This window comes from Talpa europaea, assembly GCF_964194135.1.
Source record: "Talpa europaea genome assembly, chromosome: 7".
Classification (NCBI taxonomy): domain Eukaryota; kingdom Metazoa; phylum Chordata; class Mammalia; order Eulipotyphla; family Talpidae; genus Talpa; species Talpa europaea.
Genome location: NC_140074.1, coordinates 135,726,619 through 135,740,649, shown reverse-complemented (window position 1 = coordinate 135,740,649; position 14,031 = coordinate 135,726,619). Strand labels below are relative to the sequence as shown.

Below are 14,031 nucleotides of genomic sequence, written 5' to 3'. Positions count from 1 at the left end.
GTAGAACTTGATCCTTTTTATAAAATGGCATCAGCATCTCTCTTCAACCTAGTCACCTACCCCCACCTGCCTCCGTCATCCAGCGTCTGTACACACACAGGAGGGGAGGGGACAGGAAGTTTCTAGAGCGCGGCTCTAATGCTGACACCTGTATCTGTGGTGTCATTTTACAAAGTCTGTTGCTTTCTTCTCCTTTGGGTATTAAATAAGCTTTTTAAAATGCATAAGCATGGTTCAAAAAACCCCATAAAGTCAGAAAATGATACAATTTGCTCCATTGATGGATGGAGGAGGAGGACATGGGGCTGACAGTCCCCACGGCCCCTCGGGGTCCCCAACGCCCCTCGGGGTCACGGGCAGAGGCGGCTCCTCTGCTGGTCTCCCTGGATCTGCCTGAAGGACAGCTGGGCCCGTGAGAGGGTGGGAGCAGGCCCCAGGTGATGGGTGCTGCTTAAGGGAGGAAATTTCCAGGAAAGTGGGGTGGGGGAGGACCTGTTCTTCAGAGACCCCCTCCCATCAAAGTGGACCCAAAAAGCAGGGGACAGCTAAAGCTGAGAGCTGCCTTGCCAGGCCAGCCATGGCCACTGGCCTGCTCCTGGCCCCCCAAGTCACCCTGGGGTTGGGTCTTGGGGTGCAGCCTGATGGCCTCGCTCAGGTCTTGTTCCCTGCGTGGTCGCTCACAACAGGTCCCTGCACGGTGATTAAAACATGTGGGAGAGTCTTGGCAGCTCAGCCCCATATTCAACAGGGGCCAGGCCTGGCAGCCGGCCCAGACCCAGGACTGGCAGCTGCCACCGGCGGCAGCTTTGGGGGGCCAGGTCCCCGAGCCCCAGCATCGTGGTCCTCCCAGAGACCCGCCCGGCCCGGCCTCCCCTCAGCACGGAGGGCAGAGGCTGGCCCTGCGCCCTCAGCGAGTCCGGCCCCAAGTACATTTAAAATGTCCCGCCCCGCAGGCGCGGGTCAGACTCACGCGGAGCCCGGCCTCGCCCGCCCGCAGCAGATGCAGAGGCGCGGGGCACCGCGGAGGCTCCCCGACTCCGCCAGGCCTGGGTGGGGCTCGCGGCGGGGCCGTCTGGAAACTTGCCCCAGCAAGGCAGACGCCGCTCTGCTCCTGTCCACACACCCCACCCTCCACTCGCACCGCGGGGCCGGCCCCCCGGCCCCCAGGGCCCCGGCCCGCTCCCGGAGCCCGGCCTCCGCGCTGACCTGCTGTCCGGGCAGCTGCGCCGGCCGCCTCCTCCGCGAGAGTGAGGCCGCGCTGGGGCGGGACGGCCGCGGACCAGCAGGTCGGACGGGCCAGGCGTGTGGGCCCTGCCCACGGCAGCGCCTCGCGGGCCTCCACGTGTCCCGGGGCTCCGGGGCGGCCCCGAGCCTGTGACGTGAGCAGAGAGCCAACACGGGCCTCCGCGGCAGCGCCGGGGCCTGGGAGCCGCCGGGCGGCCGGTCCACCGCCAGCAGGTGGCCACGGCGCAGGTCACAGTCCCCGTGGGCGGGCCCGACCCCCATCTGCGAGGCCAGTGCAGCTCCCCGGAGACACCCCAGGAAAGGCCCAGGCCGGCGGCCGAGCTCTGGAGCCTTTGCTTCCGGCCGCTCCCTGTGGGCCGTGTGGAGACGATCCCGCGAGCCAGCCCAGGCCACCTTGACGACTCCCGAATGTTTCCGCTCGGGCGGGAAGCTGAGTTCCTCCACCGCAGACGCATTCAGAGCCTGCCCCCCGCTTGCTGTGCCCCGCCGCCTGCTGCCGGGGCCTCCGCAAACGCCTTCCAGCCTGCCCCAGGCCCGCCGGCAGCAGCAGGCAGGGACAGCGCGCCAGACGCGAGGCCGGCCACGCGTCCCCTGCGGTCTACGGTCCTCGAGCCCCCTCACCCCGAGGCGCTGCTGACTGAGCACGGCCGGCGCCACCTCTGCCCACCTGCGCCAGGGACACAGCTCTCCTCGCCGGTTCCGGGCATGCGCCCACCCAGGGCCTTGGCACCTGCAGCTCACGCCCCCGGGACTCTTCTGTCCCCTGCAGCGCTTTGCTCGAGGGGCACCTTCCCGAGAGGCCGTTCCAGGTGGGTCTGTTCAAAATCACAGACTCCCACCCCGGACTCCCTCGCCCTCCCGTTTCATGTTCCTCTGCTGGGCTCACGGCCCCTGGCATAGAGCGCGTTCTAAGGACTTGCTGCTTGCCTGCCTGCCTCCCCACCCCCCGGTGCCAAGAATTCTTGTCTTTCTCGTTCTCCGCTATGTCCCCATCCCAGCAAGGAGGCACCGGTGGGTGCATGAATCATGCGGGTTGGGCATCTGCTTCCCACAGAGGCAGGCGCTGGCCGCGGGAGTCCACAGCTCCATGGCCTGTCTGAGGGACTGTCCTCTGAAGCCCGGGGGTGAGGCCTGCCCTTCTCACTTTGCCTGGGACACAGAGAGTTCCTAGCTAGTCACGAAACCTTAAGGAAATGCTGTCCGCAGGCTGAGCTGAAGGCGGGGGGCCCCCTGAGCCTCTGCTCTGGGCAATAGACAGAGGAGCCGGGGGAGTCCATTCCCAGGGCCTGACCACTTCCTGAGGGCAAACCTGTCGCTTGGCCACCAGTGTCCTTGTCCTTGGGACGACCCCACGGACACTTGTTCAGCGACACCCAGGACCAGCTGCACCCCCCTCAGGGCTGGGCTTTTTGGGGAGCTTGCCGGGGTACAAGAGCATCTCCTGGAGAAACCCCGGGCCAGGGGTGGGGGTCATTGCGGGGGAAGCTGGTAGCAGGCCAGCACTACCTGTGGCCACTCCCAAGGCCGTGAGCTAGACCCAGGCGGCCATGGAGCCCCTCTGTGCCCCACCATTCACCCGTGAAATTTAGGGAGGGGGCAGGTGGGTGCTTGGCTCTGAAGTGGAGCATTGGCATGGGGATGGCACAGGAGCCAGGTAAGAGGAAGGCCTGTGAGAATAGTCAGCCTCTGCCGGGAAACTCGAGAACAGCTCAGGAAGGGCCATTGCCCAGGACCCTGCTCAGGACCAGGGTCTTCACTTCAGTTCATGCCTGGGAGGATTCCAGAACTTCTAGCACATTCTAAACAGGCTTTGGACCACCCAGCTGGAGAACTGAGTGAGCGTTTCTGGGTGGGGCTGGGCGGGGCTCCTCCGCAGCCTGGGGTGGATCCCACACCCACCTCTGGCTTGAGGAGCGGGGAGTGGGCAGGGGTGGCAGAAAGTGGCTATTTCCATGGGAGCAGGTCAGACTGGTCAGTCCCTGCTGCCTTTCGCAGCCTCGTGTGTAACTGCTGTGGACCGCGCCACTTGATGTCAGGCATCCGCACTCAACCCGGCGAGGTCAGATCTGCTCCTTAAAGATGCGTCTTGATCAAGGTGAAGGTCACACAACTGATGTCCAGCCCTGCCGCCACGCAGTCCGTACACCTGGCACACGCGCTGCCCGGTTCCCGCACACCCGTCCCTGCAGAAAGCAGCCCAGGCACCCCACCCCAGCAGCCCAGGGCTCCCCTGGCCCCCACGAGCCTGCTCTGTTCCATGGACCTTGCAGGAGGCCGCAGGGCGAGTCCGTTGTCCTCAGCGTGACAGACATGCCACGTGGCTCAGCCATTCACAGTTTTTGGGTCTGTTGGTTTTGCTGTCTGTCCTCCAAGATGCTGCTGCCCCGAGGCCACCCCACGCTCACACCAGGAGCCAAGTCGACCTCTGCACTCTCCCACCCTAGCAGCCTGTCCATCCTGTCCAACGGCCGGTCCTACGTCCCTCCTGTCACCACCTGCACCGTGAGCTTTGGCAGCCACACATCCCAGCGACCTCTCTGCAGCCAGGTGCCATTTCTAAATGCGTTATCAGAAGGCAATCCTCTCCCGCCGGAGGCCACATGGAAGTGGCTCCCATAGCGACCTACACTTAAACTCCATTCCTTACTCGTTAAGGCCTTTTATGACCTGACCTTGCTCATCTCTTCTCCCATTCCTGGCCCTGCTTTCATTCTAGGTGCCACAAACACTCTGGCTTTCTGTCCCTTGATCTCGTCAGTGCCCTTCTCATCAGGGGTCTCTGCACCCACTGTCCCTTCTGCTGGGAACACTTCTCCCTGGTTGTGACCTGGCCACTGACCTGACTCAGGCGGCATCTTCCTCCAGCCACCTGGTAAGTCAGCCATCCAGTCTCCTCCACTTTACTCACTTTATTTTCAAGGCCTGTGGTTATCTGGCTTTGTGGTGTCTGGGCTAGCGAGCTCTGCGAGGGCGGTCTGTCCTGCTCGTGGCCCGTCCAGTGCCTGGGCACTTCTGGAGCTGAAGGCCAGATGCCACCAGTGAGGGCTCCAGGGCCCCGGCCAAGGGTTCAGGCACCTGTTCCGGCGTCCCGCCCTGCTGGGTGGGGTAGAGAGGACCACATCCAGAAAGAAATGGCCTCCCCTTTCATACCAGGTGATGCACAGAGACCTCCGACTGGAAGACCCTCTGCGGGGACAGCCCCATGCGTCCAGGACACCAGCTCTGACCGTGATGACTCACGGGACACAGCCACATCATGCCCCGGCCCCTCCCGCACCACGACCAGGCGGGCCACCCTACCGTCGTCTCTACCCCAAGTCCAAGCCGGGACAGGGAGGCCGGCTCCTGGGCTGCCTGTTAATTTTGGGTTTATCACCCTGTCTCTGGCACCCCTCTTCCCAGGCTGTGCTGGGGGGGGCACCCCACCTGATGAGACTAGTCTCAAGCGGGGGCTAAGACCTAGTCGGCTTGGTCCCGGAGAGCGTGGGCCACCCCGCAACCCACCCGCAGCGCTGCCCACCTTCCCCCGCCCGGGGTGGAACTAAAAGAACAGGCCTCCCCGCCACGAGGCCAGGCGGCGAGGGGGCAGCGAGGGGGCGGCGAGGGGGCACTCCAGGAAAGCGGCATCGCGCGCCACGGTGCCAAGGCCCAGGGCCGGGTGGCGGGCATCTGCAGCGGGAACATCTGAACACACGCACAGGAGGCAGGAGGCAAAGGCGGCGGCCTCTGCCCGCAGCGGGCACCGGAGGGGAGGCCCCATGCCCCCCTGCCAGGCTGTCCACGCGGGCCGTGCCCCCCTCCTCGCGCAGCAGCGGCATCCCACGGGATTGGAGCCTCCGCCCACCCCGGTCTTTTTCAATAGTTCAATCCTTTTTAATAGTTCCGAATTGGCATTTTAAAAAAAGATTTATTTATTTTTACACGGGAGCGGGGGTCCCGCCCGGGGTGCGGGGTGGGCGGGTCCCCGAGACAGGGCGGGAGCGGACAGGCCGCCTGGCCGCAGCCCCCGCGCAGGGGCCCGGGAGTCCGCCGCGCCCTGGGGGTAGCCCGCGCCGGGCCGGCCCCCGCGGCAGGCGCTGCGGACGCCCCCAGCGCGGGGGGGCCGGGGGGCCGGGGGCCTGGGGGGGCCGGGGGGCCGGGGGGCCGGGGGCCTGTGGGGGCCGCCCCGCAAACGCGCGGCCGCGGCCCTCCCCTGCCCCTGGGCCCGCGCCCGCCAGCGGCAGCGACGCCGTGTGAACTCACGGAGCAGGCGGGGCGCGTCGCAGCGGGACGGGGGCGGACGGGCCTGGGCCCCGGCTCGGCTTCCCCGCCGCGGCGAGACCCCGGGCGCCCGGCCCGGCCCGGCCCGCAGCTCCCGGGGGCCTGGCTCCGCCCGCGCCGCCGCCGCGGCGCCCCATTTATACGGGTGGGCGGGCCCCGCCCCTCGCGAGACCCCGCGGGAGTTCCGGTGCGCGAGCCGGAGCCCCTCCCCTGGGCCTCTCGCGGAGCCTCCCGACGCAGGCACGCACGCACGCACGCACGCACGCACGCAGGCGCGGCGACGTCAGTTCCCGTGGCGGCGCCGGCCTGCTTCCGCCTTCTGCCGCGGCGCGCGCTCTGCTCGCAGCCGAGTCGGGAACATGGCGGCCACGGCCACGATGGCGGCCTCGGGGCCGGCGCGGAAGCGGCTGCTCAAGGAGGAAGACATGACCAAGGTGGAGTTCGAGACCAGCGAGGAGGTGGACGTGACCCCCACCTTCGACACCATGGGCCTGCGGGAGGACCTGCTGCGCGGCATCTACGCCTACGGTCCGCGGCCGGGGCTCCGGCGGGGCGGCGGGCGGGTCTGGGCGCGGGCCTCGCGGGCCGGGCCTGGCGCGGGGGGGCGGGTCTGGCGGGCGCCGCCCCCCGCAGCCGCCCCCCGCGCCTGGCCGTCCCGGCAACGTTTTGCGCCCAGCGGCGGCGGGCGGCGCGCCGCCCCGGCCCGGGGGCTCGCGGGGCCCCACGGCGCGCCCCGAGGCGTCAGCCCCCGCGGGGGGAGCGCGGGCAGCCTGGGCTGCCGGCGGGGTCGGGCTGGCGCCTGTGGCGGGGAAGGGGGTGGAGAGCAGAGCGGCCGCGGGGTCCCGGGAAGGGCCTCCCGGGCGCTGCGCCCCGCTGGAGGAGCCGGTGGGAGGCTGCTGGGCAGGGGGAGCCGCAGGCGCCGGCCCGCGCTTGGGGGCGGAGAGGTCGGTTTGGCCGTGAGAGCAGCGGAGCGTGGGGAGGTGTCGGCAGGGAGGGGCCGCGCCGGGCTCGCCGTGATGGAGGTTGACCTGGGTGTCTGGGGTCCCGGGGCCCGTGAGGCGGGAGGAAGCAGGGGCTGCCTTGGGAGGGCTGGCCGGGGCGGTGGAGACAGCGTCGCCCCGGTGAGCCGCAGCGGGGCGTGCGGGGAGACAGTGGGCGAGGCTGCCTTGGCTTAGGAGGGAGGCCTGGGGGAGCTGCTGTGGGCTGGAGAGCCCTGTGGCCTCCAGGTGGAGGTGTTGGGGAGGCAGGTGGGAGCCCTGGAAGAGATGGGGTGGGGGTGCAGATACCTGTCTGGTGCCTGGCCGCCTTTATCCTCAGGTTCCCGCAGAGGTGGGGGAGTGAGAGGCACCTGCCTCAGGCTGGCAGCCCCGCCTGCCCTCTTGGCCCCAGGGTGCGCTTCCTGCAATGCGCAGTGTGGTTTTCCATCCACATGCTTGATGGTGGGGGTTTCACACCCCTGTTAAGATTGCTTTTGTGTAACATGGGACTAATTTTAAAGACTGCAACAGGCTGAAGTATTTGTACTTGGAAACTACCTCTGCTCCTTCTGTGCGTTGGCTGGGGTTACTGGAGAGGGGGCTGCCTCCGGGTGGGAGGGAGGGCAGCACTGGAGTCCCGCAGGGCAGCCCAAGCCTTGTGTCAGTAGGCTGGGCAGCGGCGGCAGCGCTTCTGGACCTGTTTGTGACGCGGACCCACAGGGTGGAAGGGCACAGCGTAACGGGGGGCCGCCACCCCATTCCGTGCTCCAGATCTTGTACACGCAGATTTTTCAGAACACCCGGGGCCTCTATCCCGCCCTCGAAGTCCTTCACAGAGATTCTCTCTGTGTAAACGAGGGCCGGGAGCCGGCATTCCCTTCTGCCCAGCTCACTCGCCGTCACCCGAGAGCCAGCAAGGCGCCGGGTCTTCGCAGAGGGGTGGCCCCGCCACTCACAAGCCCCTGCCGTGGTGTCCGCCGGTGTCCTGCGGGTCAGCACTCATTTTTTCTGTTTTGATCTACAGGTTTTGAGAAGCCGTCGGCCATCCAGCAGCGGGCCATCAAGCAGATCATCAAGGGGAGAGACGTCATCGCACAGTGAGTCACCGCTTGGGGGGGGATGCGGGCGCGGGGGGCGCTGCCTAGGCTCTCCTGACGCGTCGCTTGGGCAGGCTGATGGCACCGTTTTTATTTTTGCGTCCACGTCTTGAGCACTTTCGCCTCTTGGTCAGCACTACCTGGCAATCAGCTGTGGAGCTGCGCAGAATGCTCCTGATGGCTCCATGTTGAAAAGACTCAAACGTGCAAAAGTATAAACACATGTATACGCGTGTGTACGCACACGTGCGTGCTTGTGCACGTGTATGTAAATGCGCGTCCACTTGGAGGGTGGTTGAGTTCAGCGTCTCAGAAGGGGAGTCCCTTCTACCTGGGAGAGCTGTGGGGATACCTGGCTACACGCCATCAGCCCCCGAAGCTCAAGGCACATCTGCTGTCGTCACCTGTGCCCTCCACGTCCCCGCAGTTAGGATGTCCGGGTGGGGCTGCCTCTGGAGCCATGGTGTGATGGGGTGGGCTGTGCCCTGAACCCCGCATCTGTGGTTGTCACTAGGTCTCAGTCTGGCACCGGGAAAACAGCCACCTTCAGCATCTCCGTGCTGCAGTGTCTGGACATTCAGGTGAGCGGCTTGGGGGCCGGGCCTCCCCCCCTGGGCCCACCTTCTGCGCCGTGCGGTGCTGTGAAGTGCATTTCTCACGTCCCTCTGGTCGTCCTGACGCAGCGCTCTTCTGAGACTCTTATGTGTGCTGTCGGGTGCTGGTCTCCACACAGCTGAGTTAGCAGTGCCCCACCACGGGGGCTTTTGTTTCGGAGATTTTTTTTGTAACTAGTGGAAAATCTTGTCTGCGAGAATCCTGATCTGTGCACACACACACACACACATTGCAGCGCCGCCCCCGCCCCCCCCCCCCCCCGATTTGGTGTTGAAGCCCTACTCATTGTCGCTTAAGTCTCTTGAAAGTAGCGTGCTGCTGGTGCGACGAGAAACCAGCCAAGCCAGCTTCACTCTGGGGGGTGGGGGGGGCTCCAGTTCGTCCACAGCGCCGTGAGACGAGGTGGTTAACGTAGGTCCGGCCTGCGGTAGCACGGCTGGCTGTGATGTGCTGGGGGGTTTGTTTCTGACCAATTACCTCTCTAGGTTCGGGAAACCCAGGCTTTGATCTTGGCCCCCACGCGGGAGCTGGCCGTGCAGATCCAGAAGGTGAGACGCTGGGGGCTGTGTCGGGTGTGCACGTCGTGTGTTGACGTTGGGCTGTGACTGGCTGGCCGGGTCCACCTGCCCCTGCTCCCTGTGCTCGGTGTCCAGCGTCGCGCCTGAGGCCGCTGTGCTGCAGGAGTTCCACTTTCAGTGTAGCCTGTGGCCCCTGAGAGTTTCTTAGTCTTAAAATTGTAATTTTTCCCTAGAAAATACAGTATTTTTAAGAAGACCATTACGGGTATTTTATATTTAAATATCATAGAAGTTTTGGAGGAACACGTGTTAAGGGGTCACTAACGCCCCTGAGAGACTAGGTTGTGAAATTCAGTTCTCACTGATCCGGGGTGGCCTCTGCTCTGGAGGGCTGCGGTGCGTCTCACTTGACGTGGGCCCTGGCCTTGACGCTGCTTTCCCATGCAGGGCCTGCTGGCTTTGGGCGACTACATGAACGTGCAGTGCCACGCCTGCATCGGGGGCACCAACGTGGGCGAGGACATCCGGAAGCTGGACTACGGCCAGCACGTCGTGGCCGGCACGCCCGGCCGTGTCTTTGGTGAGCTTGCGCTGAGGACCCAGGGGGCGGCCAGCTGCGGGCAGCCAGGCCTGCCCTCGGTGTGCGTGGGGGGCCACGGGATGTGTCACGCTGACTGCGGGGATCTCTGTAGACATGATCCGTCGCAGGAGCTTGAGGACGCGCGCCATCAAGATGCTGGTTTTGGACGAGGCCGACGAGATGCTGAACAAAGGTGTGAGTCGGCGAGGACTTTCTTCTCCATCTTAAAAATTGCCTAAGTGCGACGCCAGTGCAGGTGTTCTGAGGGGAGCCGGTTGCAAGGCGACTCCCGTTCTCACCACGACCCTTCTGGGGGCCTGGGGCTGGTCGCCAGAGCTGCAGCAGCAGCCTGCCCCGGCTCAGGCCTGAGGACAAAGCGCTTCTGGCACAGCTGGCCTGTCCAAGACGCGGGCACGGGGCCGCGGTGCGCCCAAATTCCAAAAAAGAATTTGGGTGATGTAGGAGCGCTCCCCGCCGAAGGCAGAGTAGCCGAGGTCCTGCGTGGCCAGGGTGGCGTGAGCGTCACCAGGGTAGGGGCGTGTTCCAGGGGCGCGGGGGCCGAGGGCCAGAGCGGCTGCCCCTGGGCTGGGTGTCCATTGCAGCAGCTGCTGGCGCTCAGGACCCGGCCTGGGGCGGGGAGTCTGGTCCCGTGCACTCCCGGTCCGGCCTCTGAGGGTGGGGCGTGGACAGGTGACGCCGGCCCCGTGTGTGGGGCTCATGGTCTCCCTGTGTCCTCTCTGCACCCCAGGTTTCAAAGAGCAGATTTACGACGTGTACAGGTATCTGCCGCCGGCCACGCAGGTGGTCCTCATCAGCGCCACGCTGCCGCACGAGATCCTGGAGATGACCAACAAGTTCATGACCGACCCCATCCGCATCCTGGTGAAGCGGTGAGTGCCTGCGGCCGGCTCCTGCGTGGCCATGTGGGGCCAAGATGCCGACGCCCCGCGCTGGCTTTTGCAGGACGCTCCCTCGGCCTGGCCTGGTGGTCCTGAACAGGGCGTTGGCTGATGGTGCCGTGGGGCTGGGTTTGGGCGAACTGTGTTGCGCTGAGCCATCTGCTGTCTGGCTGGACGCTGGGGGAACGGTGGGGCCCAGGAAGCACCTGCGCCCGTTGTTTGGAGGCGCCGTGGTCACGGTGCGTCTGTGTCCCCAGTGATGAGTTGACCCTAGAAGGCATCAAGCAGTTTTTCGTGGCGGTGGAGCGAGAGGAGTGGAAGTTCGACACCCTGTGCGACCTCTACGACACGCTGACCATCACGCAGGCGGTCATCTTCTGCAACACCAAGAGGAAGGTGGGCGGCCCTCCTGCCGGCTCCTCGGGCGCAGGGCTCGGGAGAGCCGGGGTCCAGGCTCCTGGGCAGGTCGGTGGGATAGGCCCACCTGCGGGCTCTACCTTGGGCACAGAGGCCGCCCTGGCCACCTGTGAGCAGTAGGAGGCGCGTCCAGGAGCAGTTCTGGGCCCCAGGGTGCTGGGCTGCATGCAGAGCTGAGGCCTCACGTACTTCTGGACCGAGGCGGAATTGGACGCCATCCTATATGGCCCGTGTGACAGCCACATGAGGGTTGCTGGCCGCAGCAGGGACCTTAGAGCGCTTGCCCCGGAGCGCCCAGGCTGCTGCCGCGCGTGCTCAGGTCACTCGCCGGGCGCGGCCTGTTCGGTCTGCAGGCTGACGGGCGTCGTGTGTCGTCCAGGTCGACTGGTTGACGGAGAAGATGCGAGAAGCCAACTTCACCGTCTCGTCCATGCACGGGGACATGCCGCAGAAGGAGCGCGAGTCCATCATGAAGGAGTTCCGCTCGGGCGCCAGGTGGGCGCCGCCTTCCTCCTCGTCTGCCTGCGGGGGCTGAGCGCCAGGGCCTGCCCCGCTGTGCCCATGGGCTGCGGTCACTCCTGGGGCGGTGCTCCTCGACACCTGTGGCCTCTGTTCTCTTCAGAGGGCCAGAGATCGGTGTGGGGTGTAGGGGCACATCCTCTGAGCACCCCTGGCCCGTGCTCCGCGCCGAGGCTGCGGCAGAGGGGCCGGCTAGGGGCGCGGCATGGCTGGCCTCTCCGGCCCAAGACCGGCCGTCCGGGTGGCGTGGTGGGCTCCTTTGTGCTCCCTTCAGCGTGGTGGCGGCCACCGGGCCGGGCGGCGGGTCCAGTTGGCTGGGGCTGGGGTGTCGCTTCCTTCTCTTCGTTTGGATCAGAGAAGCGGAGCCCTTCCTCCCCACGGGGGTGCTGGCTGTGCGGGCGCTGCGTCTCCCTGTGCCGTTCCCCGCGGCCGCGCCTCCACCTTGGCCGGCGCTTGCCTCCTCGTTCCTCTTGCTCAGGGCCGGGCCCGCTGCCCGGGACGGCGTCTGTCTGAGTCGGTCTGCAGTTGCCACCTGCGTTGTCCGGGAGGAGTGTTGGCCGAGGCGGGCCCCCCGGGCCTGGGGAGCCGTCGCTGTCCCATCGCTGCCCTTGTGAAAGCCGTGTCTCGGCGGGGCTGTCACGCGGGCCCCCTCGGTGCCCTCGGCCTTCACGCCGCAGCGGCCCCGCCTCGCTCTCCCGCCCCTCGGGCCAGTTACCTGCGAGGCATCTTGGGGCTGCTTTCTCCTGCTTGGTCAAACCCCGCTCGACCTGGGGCGTTCATGCGAGCGTAGCTCATGGGTGTCTTCATGAAAGCAGTCGGCGTGTGGTTTGGTTTTGTTGCCTGATCCCTTGCGCCCTCTGACTCCCCGCACCCCCCCCACCCCAGCAGCCTGTATTAGCGGCCGCTGGTTTTTACGCCGGTCCGACTCTGGAGCCACCGGCCACGTGAGCGTCCAGCGTCGGCCTCTGTCCCCACCCACTTTGCTCACGCCGTCCCCCGGGCTCCTCCCTGGCTGTCAGCGCGGCCTCTGTCCTTCCTTACGGCCGAGCCACGTCCCGCGGTGTGGACAGCCAGTCCCCGACCCCGTCCCCCTGACCCGTCCTCCAGCCGCACACGGCGACCCCGCGTCCCGGGCTGTGACCGCCGCGGTGGGCGTGGAGGTGGCTCCGGGCTGCGCGGAGCAGGTGCTGGCTCACAGGTGTTTCCGTTCCCCTCCTGGCGCCGGTCGGGCTCCAGTGCTGGAGGTTGGGGTGCATCTCCCACGCGCTTTGGGCCGGTGCCGCAGGGCTGGGCGAGGGCTGGGGGCTGCAGTCGGACTTGGGGAGGGCCGGGTGGCTGGGGACGCGGGTGAGGCAGGGGCGAGCGCCCTCGGGGCAGGCCCCGCTACCTCCTGCCCTGGGCGCCTCACCCGCTGCTCTCCCGCAGCCGGGTGCTCATCTCCACCGACGTCTGGGCCCGGGGGCTGGACGTCCCTCAGGTGTCCCTCATCATCAACTACGACCTGCCCAACAACCGGGAGCTGTACATCCACAGGTAGGCGCCGCGCCCCTGCCCGCCGCGTCCCCCCGCCGCGTCCCGGCCGCTCACCGACACCCTCCGCCCCCCAAGGATCGGGCGGTCGGGCCGCTACGGGCGCAAGGGCGTGGCCATCAACTTTGTGAAGAACGACGACATCCGCATCCTCCGGGACATCGAGCAGTACTACTCCACGCAGATCGACGAGATGCCCATGAACGGTGAGCCCGCCGCCCGCCCCGCCCCCGCCCCGCCCCCGCCCCGGGCGCCCCGCCCCGCCCCGCCCCCGCCCCCGCCCCGGGCGCCCCGCCCGCCCGCTCCCTCAGCACCACCCTCCTCTCTCTGCAGTTGCCGACCTGATCTGACCCCGATTGGACCCTACACTGTCTGCGCTGCTGGACGAAACACGAACCACCCGGTGCCCCGGGCGCCCCCGGGGCCCACCTCCTGTAAATAGTGCCCTGTGCTCACTCTATTCCATTAAACGCCGACTGTTTGCTAGGGCGCCTCCCGCTCTCCTGGGGCCCACCTGGGGGCCTCCTCTTGGGTGTGGCCACGCGCCAGCGCCTCGCCCCAGGCCGCGAACTGTGCAGCCTGAGCTGCAGATTGCGGGGAGCGCAGGGGGGTCTTTGAAGTGAGTCAGATGATCCGGACTCGAGGCCCGTGAAGCCGTGGGTCTGTGCAAGGAACGTCCCGTCCAGCTGTCGCAGGGCCTTGTTCCTCGGGGGTGGCTGGTGGGCCGGCGGCCTGGGGTCGGGATGGGGCTGTGCAGGCCCCAGGTGATGGCAGAGCGGTCAGTCTGGGCGCGCTGGTGAGGCCGAGCTGCCGGGTGTGCGGGCGGCAGGGACCGCCTGGGCCTCACGGGGCAGCGCTGGGCCTGGACCTGGAGGACAGTGGCTGTGGGCGTCCGCTCAGCAGCTGGGGCTTCTCTTGCTGGCAGAAAGGCTTTTTAGTTATAGCTGAAGGGAAAACGAGGGAGGAAGCTGGTGTCGGGCGACGTCCATCTACACCAGTAGCGAGCACAGGCCCGGTGCCCGCGGGAGGGGCAGCTTCCACGGCTGCGGGTTTGTCAGGTGCAGGGGCCGGACATGTGCCCCTTGAGGCAGAAGCTTCTACGCGGACAGACACTCCCCCCAGGCAGGTCCTCTCCGGCTGCCCTCGCGGAGGTGGCCCGGCCGGGGCTCCCCTGGACGGCCCTGGCACGCACAGCACCCTCAGGCCCCACGCCCTCCAGGGGGCTCTGCTGGCAGGGCCTTCGTTCCCGGTGCTTGGCGCAGCCGGCAGCCCCGGCGCGAGCAGAGGGTGGCCGGTGAGGGATGCTGCTGTTTTTTGCTTTTCAAAACAATTAGCCTTTCGGCGTACGCTGTCGTAGGAGAAGCAGCGCAGGGA

At 66.8% G+C, this 14,031-nt stretch overlaps 1 protein-coding gene across 1 annotated transcript; it reads left to right on the top strand.

The window, feature by feature from the left end:
- Nucleotides 1-5,864: 5,864 nt before the first annotated feature.
- Nucleotides 5,865-13,137, top strand: EIF4A3 (eukaryotic translation initiation factor 4A3; the record flags this gene model as incomplete). The annotated part of the gene is made up of 12 exons (XM_084237411.1): nucleotides 5,865-6,033; nucleotides 7,507-7,579; nucleotides 8,094-8,160; nucleotides 8,680-8,742; nucleotides 9,160-9,292; nucleotides 9,405-9,485; nucleotides 10,041-10,182; nucleotides 10,449-10,587; nucleotides 10,988-11,103; nucleotides 12,553-12,660; nucleotides 12,736-12,863; nucleotides 12,991-13,137. 12 exons carry the CDS (start codon nucleotides 5,865-5,867, stop codon nucleotides 13,005-13,007), a joined length of 1,236 nt encoding a protein of 411 aa, XP_084093537.1. The 3' UTR covers nucleotides 13,008-13,137.
- Nucleotides 13,138-14,031: the final 894 nt, after the last annotated feature.